We start from the raw sequence: 23267 nt of genomic DNA on the forward strand, positions 1-23267 counted from the left end.
ACTGATTACTAGTTCAGTTTGAATGTTCCTATTATTTTAAAAAGAACATTAATTTGCATGTACACCTAAACTTTACACACCTTTGCCCAGGAACTACTTAAATTATAAGTTCTTTGGGGCAGGGCTTGTGTTTGTACAGCACCTAACACAATAGGGACCCGGTTCCTGTCTGGAGCTGCTAGGTGCTACTTAATACAAATCAATAATAGGGAAGGACAGAGGTGCTCATTCTCCCTTTCTTGCCCATGCCAAGATGGGAGGTAAGACAACAAGATCTACAGCATCCTGGGGGCAAACAGTGCTGATGACCTCCAACCTCTTCCTGGAGATAAGCATGTGGGTGTGTGTCAGGGTTCCTTCCCCAATCTGAACTCTGGGGTACAGATGTGGGGACCCGCATGAAAGATCCCCTAAACTTATTTTTACCAGCTTAGGTTAAAAACTTTCCCAAGGCACAAATCCCACCTTGTCCTTGAACAGTATGCTGCCACCACCAAGTGATTTAGACAAAGAATCAGGGACGGGACCACTTGGAGTTCTATTCTCCCAAAATATTCCCCCAAGCCCTACACCCCCTTTCCTGGGGAAGGCTTGAGAATAATATCCTCACCAATTGGTACAGGTGAACACAGACACAAACCCTTGGATCTTAAGAACAATGAAAAATCAATCAGGTTCTTAAAAGAAGAATTTATTTAAAAAAAGATAAAAGAATCACCTCTGTAAAATCAGGATGGAAGATAACTTTACAGGGTAACAACAAGATTCAAAACACAGAGGATTTCCCCTCCAGGCAAAACTTTAAAGTTACAAAAACAGGGATAAACCTCCCTCTTAGCACAGGAAAAATTCACAAGCTAAAACAAAAGATACTCTAACGCATTTCCTTGCTATTACTTACTATTTCTGTAATATTAGATGTATCATTTTGGTGGGAGCTGGATTACTTGCTTGGTCTCTCCCTTTGTCTCCAGGGAGAACACACACAGAGCACCAAACAAAACCTCTCCCCCCCAGATTTGAAAGTATCTTCTTTCCCCATTGGTCCTTCTGGTCAGGTGCCAACCAGGTTATCTGAGCTTCTTAACCCTTTACAGGTAAGGAAGGATTTTATGATACCCTTAGCTGTATATTTATGACACTGTAGAAGTGGGAGACATCCTTTGTGAAGACAAACTTAGCTACAAATTACTCCTAGGGACGTGCCTTGCTTAAAGTTTGGAGACTCCAATGGTCTTTTTGTTGTTGTTCCAGTTTTTGGTTCACACATATATGGTTTTAAAATATATTGCCAGAAAAAAATAGTTTGCTGGTTGCAAACTTTTAAGCATTGCTTTTTTATGGCTGAGTGGCATTATGCATAACTTACGTGGCTCAGTTTTGTAGTCAATATTTGTGGATGTTAACTCTTCACCTTTAATTTTTATTTGATTACTACAAAAGTGGAGCATATGTCACCCTTAGATGAGTTACATTGATTTCTGAATCCCGTTTGTAGCCATTTTTATTTATCTTTTGGTAAATTCTCTCTTTTCACATTATGAAAACTGATAACATTGCATTGGAGTGTCTTTATAAGGAGCATCTCCACTGAGAGGGATCTCTCTTATTTCTCTTCTGTATCTCATGAAATATAAAATTGTTTGCGAATCCAGGGGCCATCAATTCCTTCAACCAAATTTGTAATCCATTATGTTAACCCATTGTTGGCAAAAATATTGCTGGGGTGTGCCAATGCCATGTTTGACAGTTTTACATTTTAAAATGTGATTGGAGGTGGGGGCAGTCCAGTGTGGTAGCTACAACATGGAATCACCCAGGCAGGTGGGGCAAGGTGGCTGGCTGTGCTCTCCCCACCACTAGTGAACTGTGAGGCGCCGGAAGGGAAAATAGGGCAGAAGCAGGGACATCTGCATCTTAGGCCTGTGGGTGTGCAGCCAATTCCCATGGACGTTCATAGTTAGGCTTGGTCATGAGGCAAATCTGAGTTGGCATGGCAAGAGGGACATGCTCTGGGACCAGCTGGATACACTCTTTGTACACCTGGGTAAAAATGATTTGGATTTTGTTAGTGGGTGGACTTCATAGAGAGCATAGAGATTTAGGACAGATCATGAACCTTTCCCAGGGGATAACTGTCCGCTGGTTCAAAATGCTGCAGAGAAGGTATTGTGGGGAGCTGCCAGACCTTCTCAGATTGACAAGGCTAAAAGATATGTGAAGCACCTGGATGGGAGGACTGGTAATCACACACACACTCACCCTAATTAACTGATGTGAGAGTAAGGGGTCTAGCAGAGCAGGATATGTTAGAAAATATCAAAGAAAGAACACTCAAGTGGTTGAGAAATGTACACCATAAGGAAGATGGGAGACATACTCAGCAAGCATTGAATTGGGTGCCTAAGGAAGGAAAGAGAAAGTGAGGAAGACCAAGGAAGAACTGGCAGAAGACCATGACATGATTTTGAAGTCTGGAGTCCTGGGCATAGTCCAGTACTCAAATGGGGTATGAGGTGAAGGGATGCTCCCCAGGTTGAGGAACTTCAGAGGGACCTAAGTAAGCTAGGTGAATGGATAACATGGGCAAATAAAATCAGTGCCAATAAATGCAAAGTAATGGACATAGGTGGGAAAAATTTAAAATTACTTTAACCTTACAGTGTTCTAAATTAACTGTATCAACTTAAGAAAAGACCTAAGCATTATTGTAGACAGCTCAGTGAAGACCTCTGCTCACAGGCAGCTGCTCTCAAAAAAACAAACAAGATGTTAAAAACAACAAGGAGTCTGGCGGCACCTTAAAGACTAACAGATTTATTTGGGCATAAGCTTTTGTGGGTAAAAAACCCATTTCTTCAGATGCATGCATGCAGTCTCCATGCATCTGAAGAAGTGGGTTTTTTACCCACGAAAGCTTATGCCCAAATAAATCTGTTAGTCTTTAAGGTGCCACCAGACTCTTTGTTGTTTTTGTGGATACAGACTAACACGGCTATCCCCTGATACTTGACACCAAACAAGATGTTAGATTCATAAGGAATGGGATGGTAAATAATATGGAGAATAACATACCTTTATAATTTGCAGCCCTATATGGAATATTGTGTACAGTATTGGTCACCTCATCTCAAAAAGGAGATTGCAGAATTAGTGAGGGTTCAGAGAAGTGTGATGAGAATGATCATGGGCATAAAAAACCCTCTCATATAAAAGATTGAAAATTGGGACTGTTTACTTTGGAAAGGAGGTGAACAAAAGGGGACACGATAAAAGAATATAAAATAATAAATGGTATAGGAAAAGGTAGATCAGGAAATTCTGTTCTCCCTGTTTTGTATCACAAGAACAAGGGGAAAGTCAATAAAATTAAAAGGTTGGATATTTTAAAAGTTATAAAAGGAAATGCTTTTTTCCACATAGCATGTGATAAACTGTGGAACTCATTGCCACAGGAAGTCATTGTGGCCAAGATCTTAACAAGATTCAAAAATTAATTGGATATTTATATGGATATCCTGGTATCCAGACATCATAATTAATTATAGATATTTTGTGGAAGGGATATTAAATTCTCATGTTTTAGGGCTTAAGCCAATCTCTAACTGTTGGAGATCAGGATGAGACATATGTGGGAGGTAGGTTACATTATATCTGTCTACTGTGGGGTTCTTATATATTCTTCTGGAGCATCTGAGGCTGACAGTATTGGAGACAGATACTGGACTAGATGGACCTTCAGTCTGATCCCATCTGGGCATATATTTCCAAACTAGGTGCTGCACAACCTATTTAACAGTAAAAAACAAACAAACCAACCAATCCACCCCCTGCCCCAAAAACAACCAAAAAGTAATAAATAGCCATCATCATAATACTCAAGGTGCCTAACACTCACCGAGGAATGAGAGGGAAAGCTAATAAGTACGAGACCAAAGTGAAAACACTTTGACAGAAATAAACAGTTTTATGAGGATTTTGTTTTGTTTTTAAGAGAAAAATGGGCTGATGTAAGGAGGAAATGAGATGCACATCCTAAGGCCAATCACAGCAAAGGTGCAAGCACCTGACAACGTAGAGCAAGAGATTCAAGAAGGAGGTGTCTAGAGTAGCCAGGCTTCTGCCAGCAAGGGTAGGGGTTCTCCACCAGGTATGTGAGCAGTGGAATCATAATCCTGACAGGGACTCAGAGCACTTTTCCCTTCCCATGTTGCTAATGGGAGGTGTGTGTGTGTGGGGGGGCTGATGGGAGGGTGATTTTGGCATAGAAAAGGAGGTAGTGGTATGGAAAAGGAAGAGAAACTCTTCATTATGGGCTAAAAAAATAGCAGTGCCAACTTAAAACATTATTAATAATAATAAATAATAATAATAAAGCAATCTGCCACTTGCTGCTCAGAACTGTATTAAAAGGGATGTAAAATTGTCATGGCCTGCCCCTCCCTGGGCACACAACTTGTTTTTAACATTGGTGTCTCTGGGTCATTAGTGCAGCCCTTTCCCCCTCCAAGGGTCCTCTCAGGACACTTGCCTGTAAATACAGGGCAATCCTAGCTGCTTTTCCTAACTCTATTTCGAGGGCCTTGCAGATCTGTTCAAACCGCAGCTTTTTACTATGCCTCTGACTTCTGGGTTTGAAAACTACTGACATTTGATTGAATCAAATTAAACAAAACAATAGCTGTCAGTAACCTGTCTACTACTTACTCCAAGAGGGGAAAGCTTAATCTTATAAGAGTCAAGCAGTGCTTCCCTTCCTGATCACAGTCTAGTTTCCCCGACCCCTTCTGTGATCCTGCTTCCTCTTTCCTCAGGAACCAACCACCCATTCTTCAAATTCAACCCCTTCCAAGTTCCAGGTGGGCAGTCTGGGTGCAGGAGTCTGAGCCTGTGTGTCTCTGTGCACTCAATGGCACGTGTTCTTTTCAGTCTTCATACCACACATACTCCGCTATGCAATCCATGTAACAACACTTATCCTATAACAGCATCTCATATTGTACAGTTTTAACATTGTTCCTTTTCCACAAAAATCATCAGTCCTTGTGATCACAAGGGAATATATTTCTATCAAGTGGCCTGCAGCGCAAACGACTTATAAACTATGGCTTTCCATGGACAGAGCATAGTCAAAACTGATGCCAACATTCTTAACCTGACTCACTGCCTAAGACAGAATCTCCCTCAACAAGCAAAGACATAGCAGAGAAGCAAGTCTCTTCACATCAACAATCTCTACCCAACAGCAGGGTATAGCACCAAGCCATCCAGCTGGTATCGTCATCCAAGTATTTCTCTACAGTGGGGACTGAGCTTGTGGTGCCATAGGGAAAAAGACATACACTTGACTTGTGTATCATCAACATAAAATGATACCCGACCCTGTGTTTCAACTGATCTCACCAAGAGGCTTCATATACATGTTGAACAACATGAAAGAGAACAGCTCTACATGTGTGACAGCACACAGTTGCAAATCATCATTGATTGATTCATATGACACATCACAACTGTCCCTCAGTTGCCCAATTTGCAACTCTGCAACAAAACTGGATGCTGCTCTAACAGCAGCCGAAGAACTTTATGACCATCTCTGACAAATGCCACCTCAACTCCAAAAGAAGGCTGGGACAATCACAGGTATCCAAATCCACCCAGACCTGAACAGCAACTGCCTTTCCAGCCACTCTCCCACAAATGTGGTGGTTGCAGACTACATTCCAGTCTCAAGAGGGGTTTCTTCAGAAAGTAAGTCAAACCAAGGCAGCGGAGCACAGTGCCTGTCAGGAAGCAGTGGATCTTACAATCAAAAGGCCCAGAGAGACAACCCTGGAGTTGATCTATCTTATCTGCAAATAATATAACAGATCCTGCTGGTGATCTGCTGAAGGAACTAAGAGAGTGAAGCAGTCTGGCTTGATCAGACTGTGCACTCACTACTTGAAAGAGCTCAGCTGCATGGGTCCTCAGCATTTCATGTGACTGAGGAGAAATCACAGCTTTTGGCGTCAGTCATATCTTCTCTGAACACTCACCTGAAATCCTTGTACATAAGGTGGTCAGGTGTACACTATGTAGCTTCCCGCAACTATCTCCTTTCCAATCTGCACCTCAGCTGCTTCAGCTCTCAGAAATCTAAATAACAGTGGACTCCAGGCAGAAGAAACAGCCAGTGTACAACCAGGAATCAGGGAAAAGACACCTATCTCCTCTGATAGTGGCAATCAGGGAGCTGACATATTTCCTGTATTGAAGGGGAGCGCAGATCAGCCCCAGATCTAGTGGGTATTCATTTGTCTCAAAAGCCAAGATGATGAAATAAACTGGCTTCAGCATTGCTGTGTATGGGGGGATATCTGAAATGCCTAAGGTGATGGCCGAACCACCCAACAGGGGAGATCCAACTGTCTGAGATACCCAAATCGGATCCAAAGACAAAACATGGAATCTCGGGGGGAGGGACCCCATAGAATTCATTGCTGCTATATATTGGCACCTCATAACTGATGTCTTTAGGCACAGAAAAATAGCCCATGGGAAAACAAGAGATAGCAGCATTGAGTGTTTTATAAAATGTGAAGAGCATTGTCTAAAGCAGTGGTTTTCAAACTTTTGTACTGGTGACCCCTTTCATGTAGCAAGCCTCTGAGCGTGACCCCCCTAATAAATTAAAAACACTTTTTAATATATTTAACACCATAATAAATGCTGGAGGCAAAGCGGGGTTCGTGGTGGAGGCTGACAGCTCATAACCCCCCAGGTAATAACCTCATGACCCCGAGGGGTCCAGACCCCCAGTTTGAGAACGACTGGCCTACAGAATGACAGATGTTCTGACAAAAGTCCAGGTTTGTAACAGCCATTTCTGGACCACATTACTAGCTGGAAAATCCTGGCAAAAATGTATGTAATTACCCTATAATACACTTGTGACATGTTATATAGATTTCCCCCCATGATTTTCCATTTTGTAGTGCTATTTAGGATTGGCTGTTGGAACACTACAGACCTAGGAGAATACTGATTATTGATTGTGTAAGTCTATTCACATTTAGTAAATGTTTTAGGATACTGCATGTAAAATAAATGAATTAAAACCATAATCTCAAAGATAAATACATTTTAGAAATTAAGAGGTCAGATTATAAATTAAATCTACAGTGCAATGGAAGATGTGATTTACAGCTTGTGGTAAGCATATCTATGGTAGCTTTAATCTAGCTAGCTTGCTAAAAATAGCAATGAAGACACTGGTGCTGCTGTAGATGGTCAGACCTAGTGATGGTCAGGAACCAGAAGTCAAAGATGGAGACAGAGTCAGGAGTCAAACCAATGGTCAGAGCTGGAGTCAGCAGCCAGGGCTGGGCATAGAAACAGGGAATCTGGAACAAGGCAGGCGGGCAGGAACAGGACATGACAGGCAGTGCTTACTTTGTAATGAAAGGGGTGCTGGGGCGTGAGCAATTAGGTGACGGGGCTCAAGCAGTTTTTTTACTTTCATAACTGATGCAACAAACCCAAAGGTGCCAGGGCTATGAACTGCTAAGATGAGAGGAGCCAGGGCTGAGCCACTGGCACAAATCAAGCACTGATGACAGGACAGGAAGGCAGGAATCAGGAACAAGGCAGTGCTCAAGAGTCAGGCGAGAAGGCAGGATCCAATGTAGAAGCCAGCAAGAAATTCACCTGGTTGCCCAGATAATTTTCCTGTGCCTCCATCTGGCTTAACAGTAAGTCTGAGCCAATCAGAGAGGCCAGATGTCTCCTCCAAGTTGGGTGATGTCTAGGTGAACTAGGGTCCTTCAGCCCATGCTGCCAGATGGTGGCTGTGGTCTAAGAACTGCCTGGGGGCTACAGACCCAGGTTTGAGACCTATGATACATCATAGCATGGACTGCAGTGCAGGCTAGCAATGCAAGTACATATCCAGGGGGACCAGATCAGCCTGTACCAGCACATCTCTACTGCTGTTTTAATGAGCTAGCTAGATTAAAGCATAGGTATGTTTACATAACCTGCAAATCATACCTCTGATTGCAAAGTAGACATAGCTTCCGTCACAATAAGTCTGGTTTAACAGTTCTGAGAGTGTAAAATGGCCTTATTGTGAATGAGTCAGAGGCTCATTAGAAACTGAGTGATTAACCAATGTGGTACGCAAAACATCTTTACTAAAATACACGTGCAAGGTAGCTGTCTAATGAAAGTGTAAAAAATGCTAGTTAAGGCAGTATATTTAAAGACTTACAGTATCACTATAGGTGAAATTCATACCAGTATAGATGGCCTGCAGGGGCCCAGGCACTACACAAGTGCCACTTAGCCCTTATTTGAGGATTTGTGCAAAGGGGTTGGGTGAGCATACAAGTCTAGAGCTTCAACTGACTTCAGTGGGAAAAACTACTGAAGAATTCAGTTCTGTGTTAAATATGATGGGGAATCCTCTCTCCTCAATGTGTGAACATAACTCCCTGTAAGTTTAATGAGAGTTACATATCAGTATCAAGGGATGAACAGACCTATAGCAATATTACAGTTTGAAATTATATACATTAAAATGATTAGCACATGTATCAAGCTATGTTTTACTTTTTAATGATTTTTCTAGACATACGTATTATCAGACAAAACATTTAGGTCATGAGAAAATATTTATTTCCAACAGCATGGATTTTGAATGTTAATTGGAAGAAGGCATGTTCAACATTACAATTTCTCCATCACTGGACCAGTTGAACTAGTGTGAAGCAGTGCATATATTAAAGTTACTTTAAGGAAACGCATAAAGACAGAGTGATGTAGAAGATGAGTACAAACACTCAAGACAGTAAAAATGCAGAACGCTGACATATGGCTGAAAAATGTACTTTTTTTTAAATGCTCTTTTAGTATCACATAAAACTAGCAACTCATTTTAAAAACATTCTTCATCAGCAACTGTATTTTTGATCATATGAAATTATTAAATTTAATACTGTCTTTCAGCTGGAAGAGATCTTAATATCTAATGCTCATATCAAACACGTAGATTTTGTTAACTTTACTTGTTATTTAAGAGAAAGTTTCAAGGTGCTGCACCAATAATACATAGGTTTTTGATTTGATTTGTATAGAAACATGCAAATATTAATGAACAAGGGTTTTTATAATAGATATATTTGGTTACCATTTCATAATTATTGATAGAGCACATCAAGCTTTTTTTGTTGTTATTTTTTTGTTACATTTTATGCTGAACACTACTATTCCACAGCTATCAAATTGCCACCATAGCTCTTCAGGCTTAAAAAGTAAAGCCAAAGAGTAGAGGAAATAAGTATGCCTTTATGCTTTAACATATATTTACAAAACAATATTCTTTTATATGTAGCTATATATAGAGAGAATTAAGATTTCATGGTATTTGTATCAGCACGAAATGTAAAAAATCCCCCAAAGATTAGGAAAACACAAGTAACTGGTACTTTACACCCTTGAACCAGTTTTGTATAAGGCTTTAGTTTTCCTGATGAATGGGACATAAACTTTTCTTAGTAGGTCTCTTTATATGCTTTAGTCATTATAACTGTAATTTGTCACAATATATTTTGTAATAAAATAAAATCTTTTTGTGTTGTAACTGAAGATAACTAGTTACTATTTAGATGTATGTGATCTTTTAGACAGTAGCTTCCACCTAAAGTGTAAGAACTAGATTTAAGGTGCTTTGATAGTTTTGCTTTCATTCCTAAAAAGTACCACACAAAAACAGTTGCAACTTGCTGAAATGCTTTTCTTTGGCCTTTCCCACATTTTTTAAAAAATAGCCTATTTTCCCCCCCCATAGGAGAACTTTATGTTCATTAGTCATGCGATTTCTAAAAGTTTCATAATTATTGTAAAACTTATTGAAACAAAATGTTAGGTGGATTTCTTTTGTCACAGCTAGATTTCTTTCTCTTCCCTTTTAAAATCTCCTTTTGCATCAAGCAATAACCACAAGCAACAGTTAATTTAAAGCTAGATTTTTGTATGATGTAAACTGGCTAGGACCAGGAGCTACTGACAGAACCAGCCAGTCATGCAATGTCAGCAAATTACCTCTATACCAATGCACTGCCATTTAATCTTTTCCTTCGTTTCCCTTCCACATACACTAACACAATGAAGCTGGACAATGGTTCAACAGTAACTGCATATGATAGTTCTGGCAAGACAATTTTTGTTTTGATTAAGCACATTATTTTTTTTCCTGTCTGAGCGAGGTTAGAAAAGCAGGGCCTTTTTCTTTAGGTCATTCCGCTTCCAAAGTGCCAGACGATCAAATTCTTCTATGTTCATTTTGAAGACTTCCTGGAACTCTTCAGGGGACAAGTGCCTCTTGAAAAAGAAAATACAAAGATACGGTAAGTGCTTTCAAAAATAAGGAGTATTTCTCCCTTTCCTGCACTATAAAACAATGCACTGAGATTTTAATTTGAATTCCCAAACTCATTCTGTAAAAGACTGCATCAAAATCAAATAAGCTAAGATCTCTTGGGTAGTGAAATTGACAGCAGTGGCTTACTTGTACAAAAAGAAAACTTTTCCAATAAAGTTCCCACTGAGTAGAAGCTAGGGTCTTCCGGAAAGAGATATAGTTATTTCTACATATAACTAGATGATAGAACATACTGAGACCTATTTAAGCCAATCTGGGAATTTAAAGAGATTATCATCAATTTAATTTCAGAGCTGGATTTTCCCCCCTTGATCTATAATAAGTCCATTAGACACCATCATAGTTCACTAATAGTAGCCTTGTAACAAATGAGAGACCATGCTGCTAAGCTCTTACATGCAAAATGTATTTCTACATGGGGTTAGAGTCATATCACAATGAGATGTTGGATAAGGCTGATTTGAAATGACATGAGCTGTGCATTTATTTGATGTTTCCAGTTTACGCAGCGTAAACAGAGATACAGAGCAAAAAAGAGAGAATTACAAAAATAATACTGCCAATAGGACTACCATAAGGGACCTCTGTGATAAAGTTATGCTTAATACCTAATTATTATATTTACAGAAAAGAATAAAGGTGTACAGTTCAACTAAAAATGAAAAAGCATTTTTAGATTTTCCATTAGCTATTTTGGACTCAATTCTGTCAAAGCATTTTACAAATATTAATTAAGGCTCTCCGCATCTGTAAGGCAGAGATTATACCATCTAAAAATGATATAATCCACAATTACCAAGAGTGACAATTTTGGGTACCCAATTGAGACCCAATTTTCACCAATGCAGGGCGCCCACGACTCCTACTGAAATTACTGCAAGCTGAGGGTGTGCAGCACATTGAAAATCAGCCGCTCACTGTCTCAAGTGCTCCCCAAAACAAAGGTTTACAAAATCAAAGGCCACTTTCTGGAAATGTTGGCCTGATTAACTTCACAGCCCCCTGGACTGGTGCTCCTCAACCCCTGCTACTCTGCATTGTGTGGCTGGGAAAAAGGGAGCAAGGGAACATCCCTTCTCCCTTGCCTGTTAGTGCTATTATTATTAGTAATAATTACTATAACACCTAGGAGCTTCAGTCATGGACCATGACCCCATTGTGCTATGCGCTGTACAAACACAGAACAAGAAGATGGTCCCCAAAGAGCTTACAATCTAAGTATAAGACAAGAGACAACAGAAGGATACAGACAGGGAGTACAAGGAAACAATGAGACAATACTGGTCAGCATGACAGTCTCAGCACACTCAGCTGTAGCCCCCATTTTGGATACCCACATCCCCTCAGTCCTGCATTATTCCCCCCTCCCTCACTGGAGCACCATCCCCTACATCTCAGGATCACCAAGTCCCCCCACCACAGCAATGTCAGGTCCCTCCCTTCATGAACACCAGCTCCTACCGCAGCCTCCTCCCTAGCAGCAGCAGCGATTATAATACTGTCTGCAACTCTGGAAAAACATGCTCCCAAAAAGATGTCATCAAACTGGAGAGACTTCAGATAAAAGTAACACAACTGATCATGGGGCTGAAGAATTTGATTTATGAGGAAAGATTAAAAGACCTAACAATGTATCAGCTTGGCCAAATGATGACTAAGGGGGGCGTATGATAAATGTCTACAAATGTTTGAAGGGTCTAAATACCAAGGGGAAAGACCTGCCGAGAGAGGTTATGGCAATTATTCATATTTTTCTCAGTACATATGATTTTAATTTTGTTGGACTTTACGTATAGCTGAGAACTTAATGCTCTTCACTAATGAAGTTGGGGAGAACAAGTCCCAAAGAAATCTAGGAGTGAATTTTCTCTCTCATGAGCTGTTTGAACATTAATTATCTTAAATGAAATTCTCTGGCCTCAACAGCCAAACCAAAGAAAGGGAATTGAAAATTTATGTATGAGGGGGAGCGAGACTGTAAACTTGTATGTGTGTATTTTATAAGGCTATGATCTGACTTTGAAGTCCTTGAAGGAATGGCTCAGTGAAGAGCAAGTTAAAAATTCCAACTCTGTTTTGTGCAATTCAGCCACCAGTAAAGAAACACAGGCTGGTTTGGTCAGAACTGCAGTATTTTAGTCATTTTCAATTGTATCATAAAATATTATTTAACGGTATCATTTTTATTCCACATATACGCTCACAATCTTTTATTAATCTAAAACCCAGAGTTGTGTAATCACAGATATTACATCATATGTCACTGGTACTGTCTCCTGCAGCGTGGCACAGGGAGTGAAAAATGACATTTTTGTGCACTCGCAGCATGTTTGGTGCTATACAGAATACAGAGGGAGACTGCCTTTCTTTCCCAAAGTGATAATCTAAGGGCCACGTTGACATCAACATGGGAAAAACCTGCATAAGGATTAGAAAACTAAAGTTTCAACTTGTGTGGCTTCCTTCAGATTGTTCTTGGGGTGGGTTGCCTTCTCTTGAAAGGCAAGGAGGCAAAGCCCACTAAACTATGCAGATTCCCTGAGATCTAGGGGGAAATTGTGCAGATCTCAGGACATCCATGGAGGGCAGAGGTGGTTGTACAGCTGCCTCTGCACCACTTCCTGACCTCCCTTCCCTACCTTCTGAATCAGAACATGCGCCCTTACCACAAAAGTGCACATGTTTTTCTAACAGCATAGGCCTGTGAGACTAAGGGTCTGATTCTCCACACTGGCATTCTCCCACTATAACTCTATTGATTTCAGTGGGATTACAGCAGTGTAAACAACTGATTGCTTGGAGCTGCCGTTGCTCTTAACCTCACCTACTCTCTATATTAACACTATTCTAGAGTATAGTAATTTATGGTACTGTAAAAAAAAAAAGGGTCACCAAAATATGGCTATCATAATTTAGTAACCCCCATTAACACACACACAGAATCAGAACACAAGAGCTTATTATCAAGAATTACAGTAAACTCCAACCACTTTTGGAAACTGTATAATTAATTAAAAGTTGTGCTAAATCTCTTTAAAGCAAGGAGGAAGGCAAGCATTACAATGTAAAATCCTCATTTTCCAAGACACAGGCTCATTAAAGCGAATATTACAGATACGGGCTCATTACATTGCCTGCCAGAAGAAGGGTAATTAATTGCACAGTCAAACAGTCATACATAATGTTTTAAATGATGCTTTTCTCTGCAAATTAATGAGGCTTGTCTCTGTTTTTCTGCGGCCTGTTTAAAAAAAACAAACACAAAGCAGTTTAAATAGATTTATAATGTTTATTCAGTTCAGTTAACTTTGTTTTCTTTGAGAAGAATTGTGCTTGTAATGAAATCCAGGGATCTTCAAAACTAATAGTTAGCAACATCACATTAATGTAAATAAGTTATGGTAAGGGAAGGCTGCAATTAACCTACAGCCATATTGCCTCAGGCTGTGGTCATGTCAGCTTGCACAAGCTAAGCAGGCTTATGCTGTGTCAGTAATTAGATGGGAGATCTCAAGGGAAAAGGTGCTAGAAATTCAGTAGGTATTATACATCCTTGTCCGTCAGTAGTGAATCAACAATCCAATGTAATGCAAAGTACTGCATGGCTGGAGAGGATGAATTTAAGAAGAGAAAAACCAAGGTCCTGTTCACTTCCTGTCATCAAAAATATCATTCTATTTCTGTTAACTCCCGTGTCCTGAGCACATTAGAGCTAGGCTTTATATTATGCCAACCTGAATTCATACTGTGCTTCCAGTTGGACACACTTGTCCTAAAATATTATATATATTTATATAGTATGCTGTTAAACAGTTGCTTTGTTTCATTTCAGTGGGGACCACAGTGATTATATCACCTGCACTCTGCCCATTAATCTGTCTCTGCCAGAACTGCTATTGACATTCCCAAACCTCTGAGCAACAGAATCTGGGAATAAGAGTTGCAGAATCTGGCCCTGTGCTAGCATCCAGCTCCCAATATAGAAAATTGTCAGAAAAATCTGGGACAGACAGTCAGCCCCTCATGAACATGGGACAGCAGATAGTCACACAAGTAGCCTATTAGGTCCACTCCCTCTGGGGTACCTGGCATTGGCCACTGTCGGTAGACAGGATACTGGGCTAGATGGACCTTTGGTCTGACCCAGTACGGCCGTTCTTATGTTCTTATGCTTCATTTCAGCTATCCAACGTGAGTAAGATGCTACTCTGTCCTGGTAGGTGATCATTCATTTCTGAATACAACTTTCACCATTCTAAATATCTCACTAATAAAAGGAATTTGGGTTAAAAATAACTTTCCCCCCATGACTTAACCCTGACCCTAACCTTATCATGTTCGATCATCATTACTTGGACACCATCTGGCCCTTTTGTGCTTGACCCTACTGCCTTATTGACTATCTACCTTGCTGCTACAAGACTTGTCTAACCTTTCCCCCTCTCCGCTTTGCGGCTTGTGGCTCAGCAGGCTTCCTGGAAGCTTCTTCCAAGCCTACCACATGACTAATTATAAAACTGTAATTAGCCATGTGCTAGGCTCCCAGGGGAGTATTCGGGGTTATTCTCAGCTATGGGGTAATTAGGCTGCACACTTGATAAATATTTCAGTCTAATAAGTAATTATGTGATTGGAAAAAATGCTTAAGTGGTGGCACAAGCTGCCTTCTAATGAATGTTAAAAGATATCACAATATACAATAACTCCATTGACTACGGATATAACTGGTGACCACAGCTGTCACTGAGCTAGACATTGGCATTTAGCCACAGCCTTAAGCAGTAGGGAGGTGGAGTGGAGTGGCAGCATCCCACAACCCCTGGGGAGTGAGAACGCTTCACTCACACAATCTACTCCCCTTCAGCATGCCTGGCCAGATTTTCAAGCTGCTGCTGTGGCAGATGGGGAAAGGTAGATGGAACCAGGGCCCTGCCTTATTCTTGCCCCCTTTAGGCAATTTGTGTCATCTGAAAGGCTCAGAGGGAGCAATTCCTGAGTGCCCTGGTGCAAGATGTGCAATGGGAAGAAGGTTCATATGACCTCTCTCCTGCCCTTCCAGCCCCCTGCACAGGATCTCTGGCTCTTTGGATGTGCCTTGCCTTATATCTCAAGACATTATGAGATTACAGAGGAGCTCCATTTTACTCAGTGATGTTACTGTGGCAGGGCTGGCTCCAGGGTTTTGGCCGCCCCAAGCAGCCAAAAAAAAAAAAAAAAAAAGCCGCGATCGCGATCTGCGGCGACAATTTGGCAGGAGGTCCTTTGCTCCCAGCGGGAGTGAGGGACCGTTCGCCGAATACCTGGACATACCACCCCTCTCCGGAGCGGCCGCCCCAAGCACCTGCTTGCCAGGCTGGTGCCTGGAGCCGGCCCTGACTGTGGGATGTCTCACAAGGCTCTAGGAAAACCATTTGCAGCACCACTAAACCTATACTATTTCCCCCTAATTGGGCAATTACCCAAGAAGCTAAAGAAGATTTCGAATATGGAATTAAAAAAATAGGAATTATTTCACTCAGTGGAACTATTCTCCTATCCAGTGATATAGCATCCTATAACACTGAGGATAACTTGTGTCACCACACTATTATTCAACAAAATGAACTTGTTCCTACTGGGAATTACAAAATTGGTCCCTGCCTGGGATCTGTAATTAAAAATGTTATGATGATGAATGGAAAGCGTGTACTGTGCATGCAAAGAAGACTGTTTTAACAACTCAAGGTTTATAACCACTGCTTTACCTAAAAAAAGGCAGATAATGTTAAGTTGTGGAATCCAAAGGCGTTTATTATTTTGTTAGTACAAGGGAGTTGCATCTTACGCGGGGGTTAGGTTCTGAAGTCAGCGCATAAGGCGAAAATCGCGTATAGCCAAATGCTCATTGAGTGGAATGGCGGGCGGAATCACCCGCACTACAGGTACAGTATTTAAATTGTTATTTTTCTCTCGTTTTTTTGTTTTGCCGAGTGCATATAGTTAAAATGGCGTAAGTTAAATGCGCCTATGATGTGACTCCACTGTATGCATGTTACTGCTCACGCGTGATTCCAAACTGACAGCTGATGCTCAGAGGCTCCATATCAGCAAACTTGGACTTGAGCTCTATAGGCCTGATCCAAAAAGTCTCCATTTAATTAACTGGGCTTTTGATCTTGTTCCTAAAACATGTCTTCTAGTTTGTCCTGGATCTGGGCTTCATAGTGTCCATCTGAGCATCTTCTACCTACCCGCCGTGCACTTCTCACACATTTTTCATGCTTCGCGTCATTCCAAATGAATAATTTTCATCTGACAAAGGCTTCCTTAATAAGGACTCTGAAAACTGATATGAAGAAATACCCAACACCGATAGCAGCCCAAGCATAAACTAAGGATAAGCAAACACCAAACACATTTTCTGCAAGTCTAAAAGGGTACTACTCCATTAAAGTCAATGAGTTGTGTCCTCTTCATGCCACTTGTGAATTTCAATGAGGGTTGGATCCCTAACTTCCTTAGGCTCCTTTGAAAACTCCAGCCTGAAACGATAAACCATTCCTCTGATCTCAAAACATGCAGCATTCCAACATTTTCTTGAAAAGTGGCTAGAACACAGCATGAGTGTTAAGTAAAAGCTAGGGCAGAAAACTTTATCCTTAAAACAGATCCAAGTAAGCACTTTTAGGAGGAATATACATGTTTGAATCACTATGTGGACTCTGTTCAAACAAGGTCACACCCCATATATAAACAGTTGATTTCTGCTTGCCAGAGTAGGATGGCAGGCAAAGCCTTGTGCAAGACATTCACTCAGTTTCATTCCTGTTTTTTTTTTATTAACAATTATTTTTTTAGTATATCCTTCTGAAACCAACAATTAACAGGCACAGACATGAGTGAAATGAGTTACACTTTTCAACTGCATTCCATAGGAATGACTGAATAATGTGTCTTCATTAACACTTGATGATATTCAAAAGAAAAGCCCAAGAAAAACAAAGGAATACCTACATACCGATAAATTTAAATGATAAAACTGAAAAGATTAATTTAAAATGAGCTACTCTAAGCACGTTTGCTTGTGAGACTCACAAATCATAGCCACATGTGAAATCTGTGATAAAACTAATTGCAGAAATGAAATCCAAAAGTGCGTACAGTGAAAACATTTAACATCATTGTGATAGAACAGGAAGAGGTAAACAACATATGATATCATGTAAGTGGAGGTTACTTACTGGAACTGGAGGTTCTTTGAGATGCGTGGTCCCTATCTGTACTACACATGTGGGTATGCACGCGCCCGAGTCTGGCTGTTCTTCAAAGCAGTGTCCGTTGGCCCACATGTTTGCAGTAGCTTGCCTCGTGCTCCCAACTAAGGGCATAAGAGGCAATGTGGGTCGACGCCTCCCCAGTTCCTCTTCTTACCACAATCTAACAGGATCCGAAGCAGAGGGGATGGAGGGCAGATAGTGGAATACAGATAGTATATATACACATATATATACACATACAGTATCTTGTTCAAGACTGTGTCATGAATCTCCCACGCGTAATCTATTGAGAAGCTTCTGCTTAGTTTGCCTGCCAAGGAGCTATGACTACTGGGATGGTACACCACTTGTACTATGATGCAGTTCCTGATGCCCCTGTTCCAAAGTCTGACTGCCTCCTGGCAGAGGGGAGGAGATCTCACTCCTCCCTGTTTGTTTATACAGTGGTGATAAGATCTGACATAATCTGAATATGTAGCAAGCATATAAGCAGAAGGACCACCCTCAGTTCCAGTAAATGTATATGTAGCCAGGCCTCCATCGGGTACAGGTACCCTGAGCAGGTTGATTGTCCAAGTGAGCACCCCGCCCCAGACGGGAGGTGTCCATCACAGTGGTGCCCCTGGGGCTGGGAGGGCTGAAGGGAATTCCCACCATGACCTCTTCCTCTTTTGACCACCAAGTTAGAGAGGAGACAACTCTGTGAGGAACAACTACTCTGGGATTGATACTGTCCTTGGTTGTACTTGCAGGTACCGTAAGTGAAGTCTGGAGTTGATATGGTCCTTGCTTGGTTGAGTGGCCTAACAGTGAGAGGCACTTGTGCACTGTGGCTCATGGTCTGCGAGTGATGTGTGCACTCAGGGTGCTCAGTGCATGAAACCTTTCTGAGGGGAAGAACGCTCCTGCAGAAATCAAGTCGAACTTCCCCCCTGAAAAGTTGTGGGTCACAAAACAGACTTTTCTTCATTGATGCAAATGCCTAGGGCTGTTAAAAGTTGTATCAGAACCCTTGTCACTGACCTGACCTCCTGATGAGATTGGCCAATCATCCAGGTATGGGAGTACTCTATAGTCCTGGCATGTCAACTGGGCTGCTATCACAGAGAAAAGCTTTGTAATTACTATGGGTGCTGTAGCCAGCCCAAAGGGGAGGACTCAAAACTGGAAGTATTCCTGGCCTACTATAACATGCAGGATGTCCACATGGAAATATGTGTCCTTTGTGTCAATAGCTGTGAACCACACCCCTTCTGGAAGAGAGGGGATTATAGATGCCAGCGTAATCATCCGGAACTTCAGTTTTAGAATAAAGATGCTGAGTTGCCGAAAGTCCAGGAGGGGTCTCCCCCTGCCGCCTTTTTTGGGAATTAGTAAATACGGTGAGTAGAATCCTCTTCCATGGTAATGAGGCAGGATGCACTCTATTGCTCCTCAAAGTAAGAGGGATTTTGTTTCCCGCTGAAGAATTACCTCGTGAGAGTGGTCCCTGAAGGGGGACTGGAAAGGGGATTTGTGAGGAGGGAATGGAGTATCCCTGGCGGATAATCTCTAGAACCCAGCTGTCCATAGTGATCTTGTTCCAGTTGTGAGTGAAGAGTGTAAGATGAGGTAGCTGGCATCAGTGGTGGTACAAAGATCTTGACCAATATGTCAAAAGAGGCTCTTGGCTGATGGTTGAGAGTGAGTAGAGGCTGAGAAAATAGAGGGGGCTGAGAAGTGAGACCTCTGAATCGTCTGATGTTTGCGCAGTGGCTTGGTTGTGCACTGGTAATAAGGTGCATGAGGAGGGGATGGCCTGGGTTTATAGGGTTGCCTCTGGTGTTTCCTCCTGGGGACAGAGTATAAATCTCCAGGGAACCCATAGTCAATCTTGTCTTTTAGTGAGTGCAGGGACTCGTCTGATTGCTCATTAAAAGAGATTTGATTCGACAAAGCGAGGTCCCGGATAGTGTTTTGGACCTCCCTAGGAAACCTTGATGATTGCAGCCAGGAGTCCCTCCTCATGACTAGATCAGCGGTCAAACTTCTGGAAGCCATGTCTGCAGCATCCACTGAAGCCTGGAGTGCCACCTTTGCCACTAGCTTTCCCTCAGCTAAAAGGACTGAAATTGCACCCTGTCCTCTGTGGAAAGCTTGTCTGTGAAGCCTGAAATAAGTATTAAAATCGTATTTTGCTAACAACGCTTGGTAGTTAGAAACACGGAATTGCATGCCGGTGGAGGAGACGACCTTCCTCTTCAGGAGGTCAAGTCTCTTAGAGCCTTTGTTTGCCAGGGTGGCCCTTTGATAGCATAATCTAGCCCTTTCAGGAGCCACCTGCATTACTAGCAAGTTGGAGGCAGGATGAAAGAATAAGAATTCAGCCCTTTTCGCAGGAACAACATATCGTCACTTATTCTTTTCCAGTGTAGGGGCACAGGATACTAGAGTGTGCCATACCGCTCTAGCTAGTTCTAGTAATGACCTCATCGATGGGAAGAGCAACTTTACTCAGTCCCTGTGGCTTCAAGGTGTCCAGGAGCCCGTGTTAAGGGTCCTAGATCTCCTCTAATGCGATCTGTAGGTCACTGGCCACTCTTCGTAACAGCTCCTGGTACTGGAGATTGTCATTTGGCAGAGAAGGTGAAGGAGGAGTGACCACTTCATCCGAGGAAGATGAAGAGGCACCCATTAGAATTGTAGGTACCTAAGGATCCGGTTCCACCTCTTCCTCCTTGTACACTGATAGAACCGGCTGACTAGAGGGAGCAGTACAACTCCTAAGGGGCCTCAGACGCCTACCATAAGGATCCCACAGATCCCAGTAAGGCCAGAAATAAGGATTGATTGGTTGTGGGGGACCCCAAGGAAATTGGTACCAGCGGCGTACCTGGCAGAGTGGTGAGAGTAACCTCTTGACTGTCTATCAGGGCTCAACGGTCTCTGCAGACATACCAGTGCAGCCTTCTCCTCTGATTCTTCTGAATCTGAGAACTGCTGCATTGGTAGCGGCAGTGCCTTAGGTACTGGGGCACTCCTGCTGGATGGTTGGAGGTGAGACAGCTACTGGAACAGTGATGTAGGCTCCTCTTCCAGAGTAAGGACATCTCTGGGGAGGGCCAGGCCGGAAAGAAATGGAGACTGTGGGTAAGGGACGTGTTATATAAGTCTCTATATGCCCTGCTGTCTGAGGGGTTCACATAAGTCTGATGGATCCAGTGCATCTGCAGCGACTGGACAGTATATAGATGGATGAGGTGGCACTGACAATGGATCTGGCACTCGTAGTCAGAACCAGCGAGCGTCTAGCCTTATGCTTTGGCACTGAGGTGACCACCAGATCTTTCTTTTTACGTCTTGCCCTCAGATCTGGGGCTCTTCATCTGAGGCAGTTCCTTAGGTTCCACTCGCGACATCTCACCTGTCCTGGACTGGCTCAGGGAGGAAGCATGTTTCTTAGGGACAGTCCTTACCAGGGATTTGTTCTTGTGACCATGAAAGTGCCCTCTGCTCTCATGGGGAGCACTGGAAAAAGAGTCCTTGGGCTTAGTTGTGATGGCTCCTCTCCAAGGCACGTGCTTGGAGGGGCACTGCTAGGCAGTTGAGGCCCATGTACAGTGGGGGAGTGGGATCTCCCTGGCCTGGATCAGAGAGGGGTCTCATAGCCTTCTCCATCAGGTGCTTCCATAGGTGAAGCTCTTGGGCTTCTCAAGTTCTGGGTGTGAAGGAGCAACAGACACTGCACTTTGCAGAGATATGTGCCACACCCAGACAGTAAGGCAGCACTGATTCTTGTCACAGATGGAGAAGTATTGTGTGCAGAAGATGCAATTCTCGAATTATAGGACTTTGAGCTGGGGGTGGAGGTTTCCCCAACTGCGGAGAAAAAAACCCTCTATGCTATAGTATAAACTACTCTTTAACTGTTAACTACTAATCTAAGAAAATAACTAATTGCATATGCTTTCTATATAGGTTATGCAACGAAGTGAAGGAGGACATGCAGTCGTGAGAAGGAACTGGAGAGGTGTTGAACCACACCACCTTTTGTAGCCTCGGTTGGGAGAATGAGGAGAGCTACTGCGTATGTGCGGGCCAACAGACACTGCTTTAAACAACTTCTGGATTCGGATGCATGGCATGCATGCGAACCCACGTACTCATAGGGACCATCGCTTGAAGAAAAAATAAATACCTGGGGTATTTTCCAAAAGCAACAAACTGACTTCGGAGCTCACCAGCCAGATTTATACAGGAACTTTAAGGAGCCTAAAGGTGCAGATAGGCACCTAGTGGGATTTCCAAAAGCACCTAAGCAAGATTAAGTGCCTAACACTCATTGATTTCCATTTTATTTCAATGGGTGTTACATCTGCATCTCTAAGTGCCTAAATACATTTTAAAAAAATCTAGCCCTTAGGCTCACAAGTCACAGAGGTGACCTGGAATATTTTATTCTAGAGAAATACAGAGTGAGAAAATATATTTCTTGCTATCAAGGTTCAGGTTGACTTTTAAAAAAATAATGCTATAATATTTAAAGATGCCAAAAAGTTAATTAAATAATACAATCTTTTAAAACTGTTTTATTCCAAGCTGAGGAATGGCTTCCATCAATAAAAAAGACTGGATAGGAAAACCTTTGGGGATGTAACAGTTAATGAATGTGCTAATTTTATATAGTCAATACAGAATCTTTTACTCTTTAGAAACTTGAGCTTGTAAGCTTTCCAAAAACGGGCATGTCTCCTCTGGAACCTGCATGTCTACAGCTTTGTAGTAATAAATTTATTCTTCTTACCAATCTTACTAACACTGCAGAACAAACTATCTTTCTTTCAAAACTACAGCACTGGCAACATTTTAGGACTATATTCTACAATCTTTAGACTAAGACTTTGTCTACAAAAAATGTGGTAGCAATTTAATTAAGCCAGTAAGGAATCAATTTAAGCTAAACTGTTATGGGGCATGGAAACAAAAACATGAGCATCTAAACAAGGAGGTTGCACCTATTTACGTAAATTGGCTTCTAAAACAATTTACCTAAATTGTTGGAATTTAGTTGTTTAGATACAGCTTTAGTAACTCTCCACTGAAGTCAATAGGGACTATTCACATGAGTAAGGGCTACTCAAAGCAAGGATTGCAAAGTCTGACCCTTAAGGATTACACAAGTATGTACCATGTGCACTGTTCTGTTTTGCCACTTGAGAGGTATGATTTTTTTCCCTGCAAGAGAATGCACGTGTGGCAATCAATATGTTATGATCTAGTTGTAGGAAGACAAGTCTAAAAAGCTGTTCAATAACTGGAATTACATATGTCCACTTTGACTGTCTTTATTCTATGAAATCAGCCTTTTTATAATTTAAATCCATGTGTCATAATTGAGCATGAATACCAACAAACTTCAAATACTGGTGGCTGAAAGATGCAAATATAGAGACCTGGATTATTTTTACTGTATTAAGCACTGTGTATTAAAAATTAACTCCAAACAAAATTATACCATTACAAGCCAATGCTGTCTTACTACTTCATTTTACTGAAACACTATTTAAGCTCATTCCGATCTCTCTCCACATTTCGTTTCAGAATCACTCCTG

At 41.7% G+C, this 23267-nt stretch overlaps 1 protein-coding gene across 21 annotated transcripts in view; it reads right to left on the bottom strand.

Annotated features, from left to right (window-relative positions):
• Positions 1 to 8579: 8579 nt before the first annotated feature.
• The window catches only part of ABLIM2 (actin binding LIM protein family member 2), a 201552-nt gene continuing 186864 nt past the window's right edge, over positions 8580 to 23267 (bottom strand). For 20 of the 21 annotated variants that reach the window (XM_065597106.1, XM_065597102.1, XM_065597105.1 and 17 more), the window contains one exon: positions 8580 to 10359. In XM_065597106.1, coding sequence (XP_065453178.1) covers positions 10246 to 10359 — 114 coding nt within the window. In that variant the 3' untranslated portion in view covers positions 8580 to 10245. Of the gene's footprint in view, positions 10360 to 17640; positions 17837 to 23267 lie in introns of all 21 variants that reach the window. The other variant, XR_010601582.1, reaches the window with a different exon arrangement.

The sequence above is a fragment of the Chrysemys picta genome, chromosome 5 (genome assembly GCF_011386835.1).
Source record: "Chrysemys picta bellii isolate R12L10 chromosome 5, ASM1138683v2, whole genome shotgun sequence".
NCBI classification, from domain to species: domain Eukaryota; kingdom Metazoa; phylum Chordata; order Testudines; family Emydidae; genus Chrysemys; species Chrysemys picta.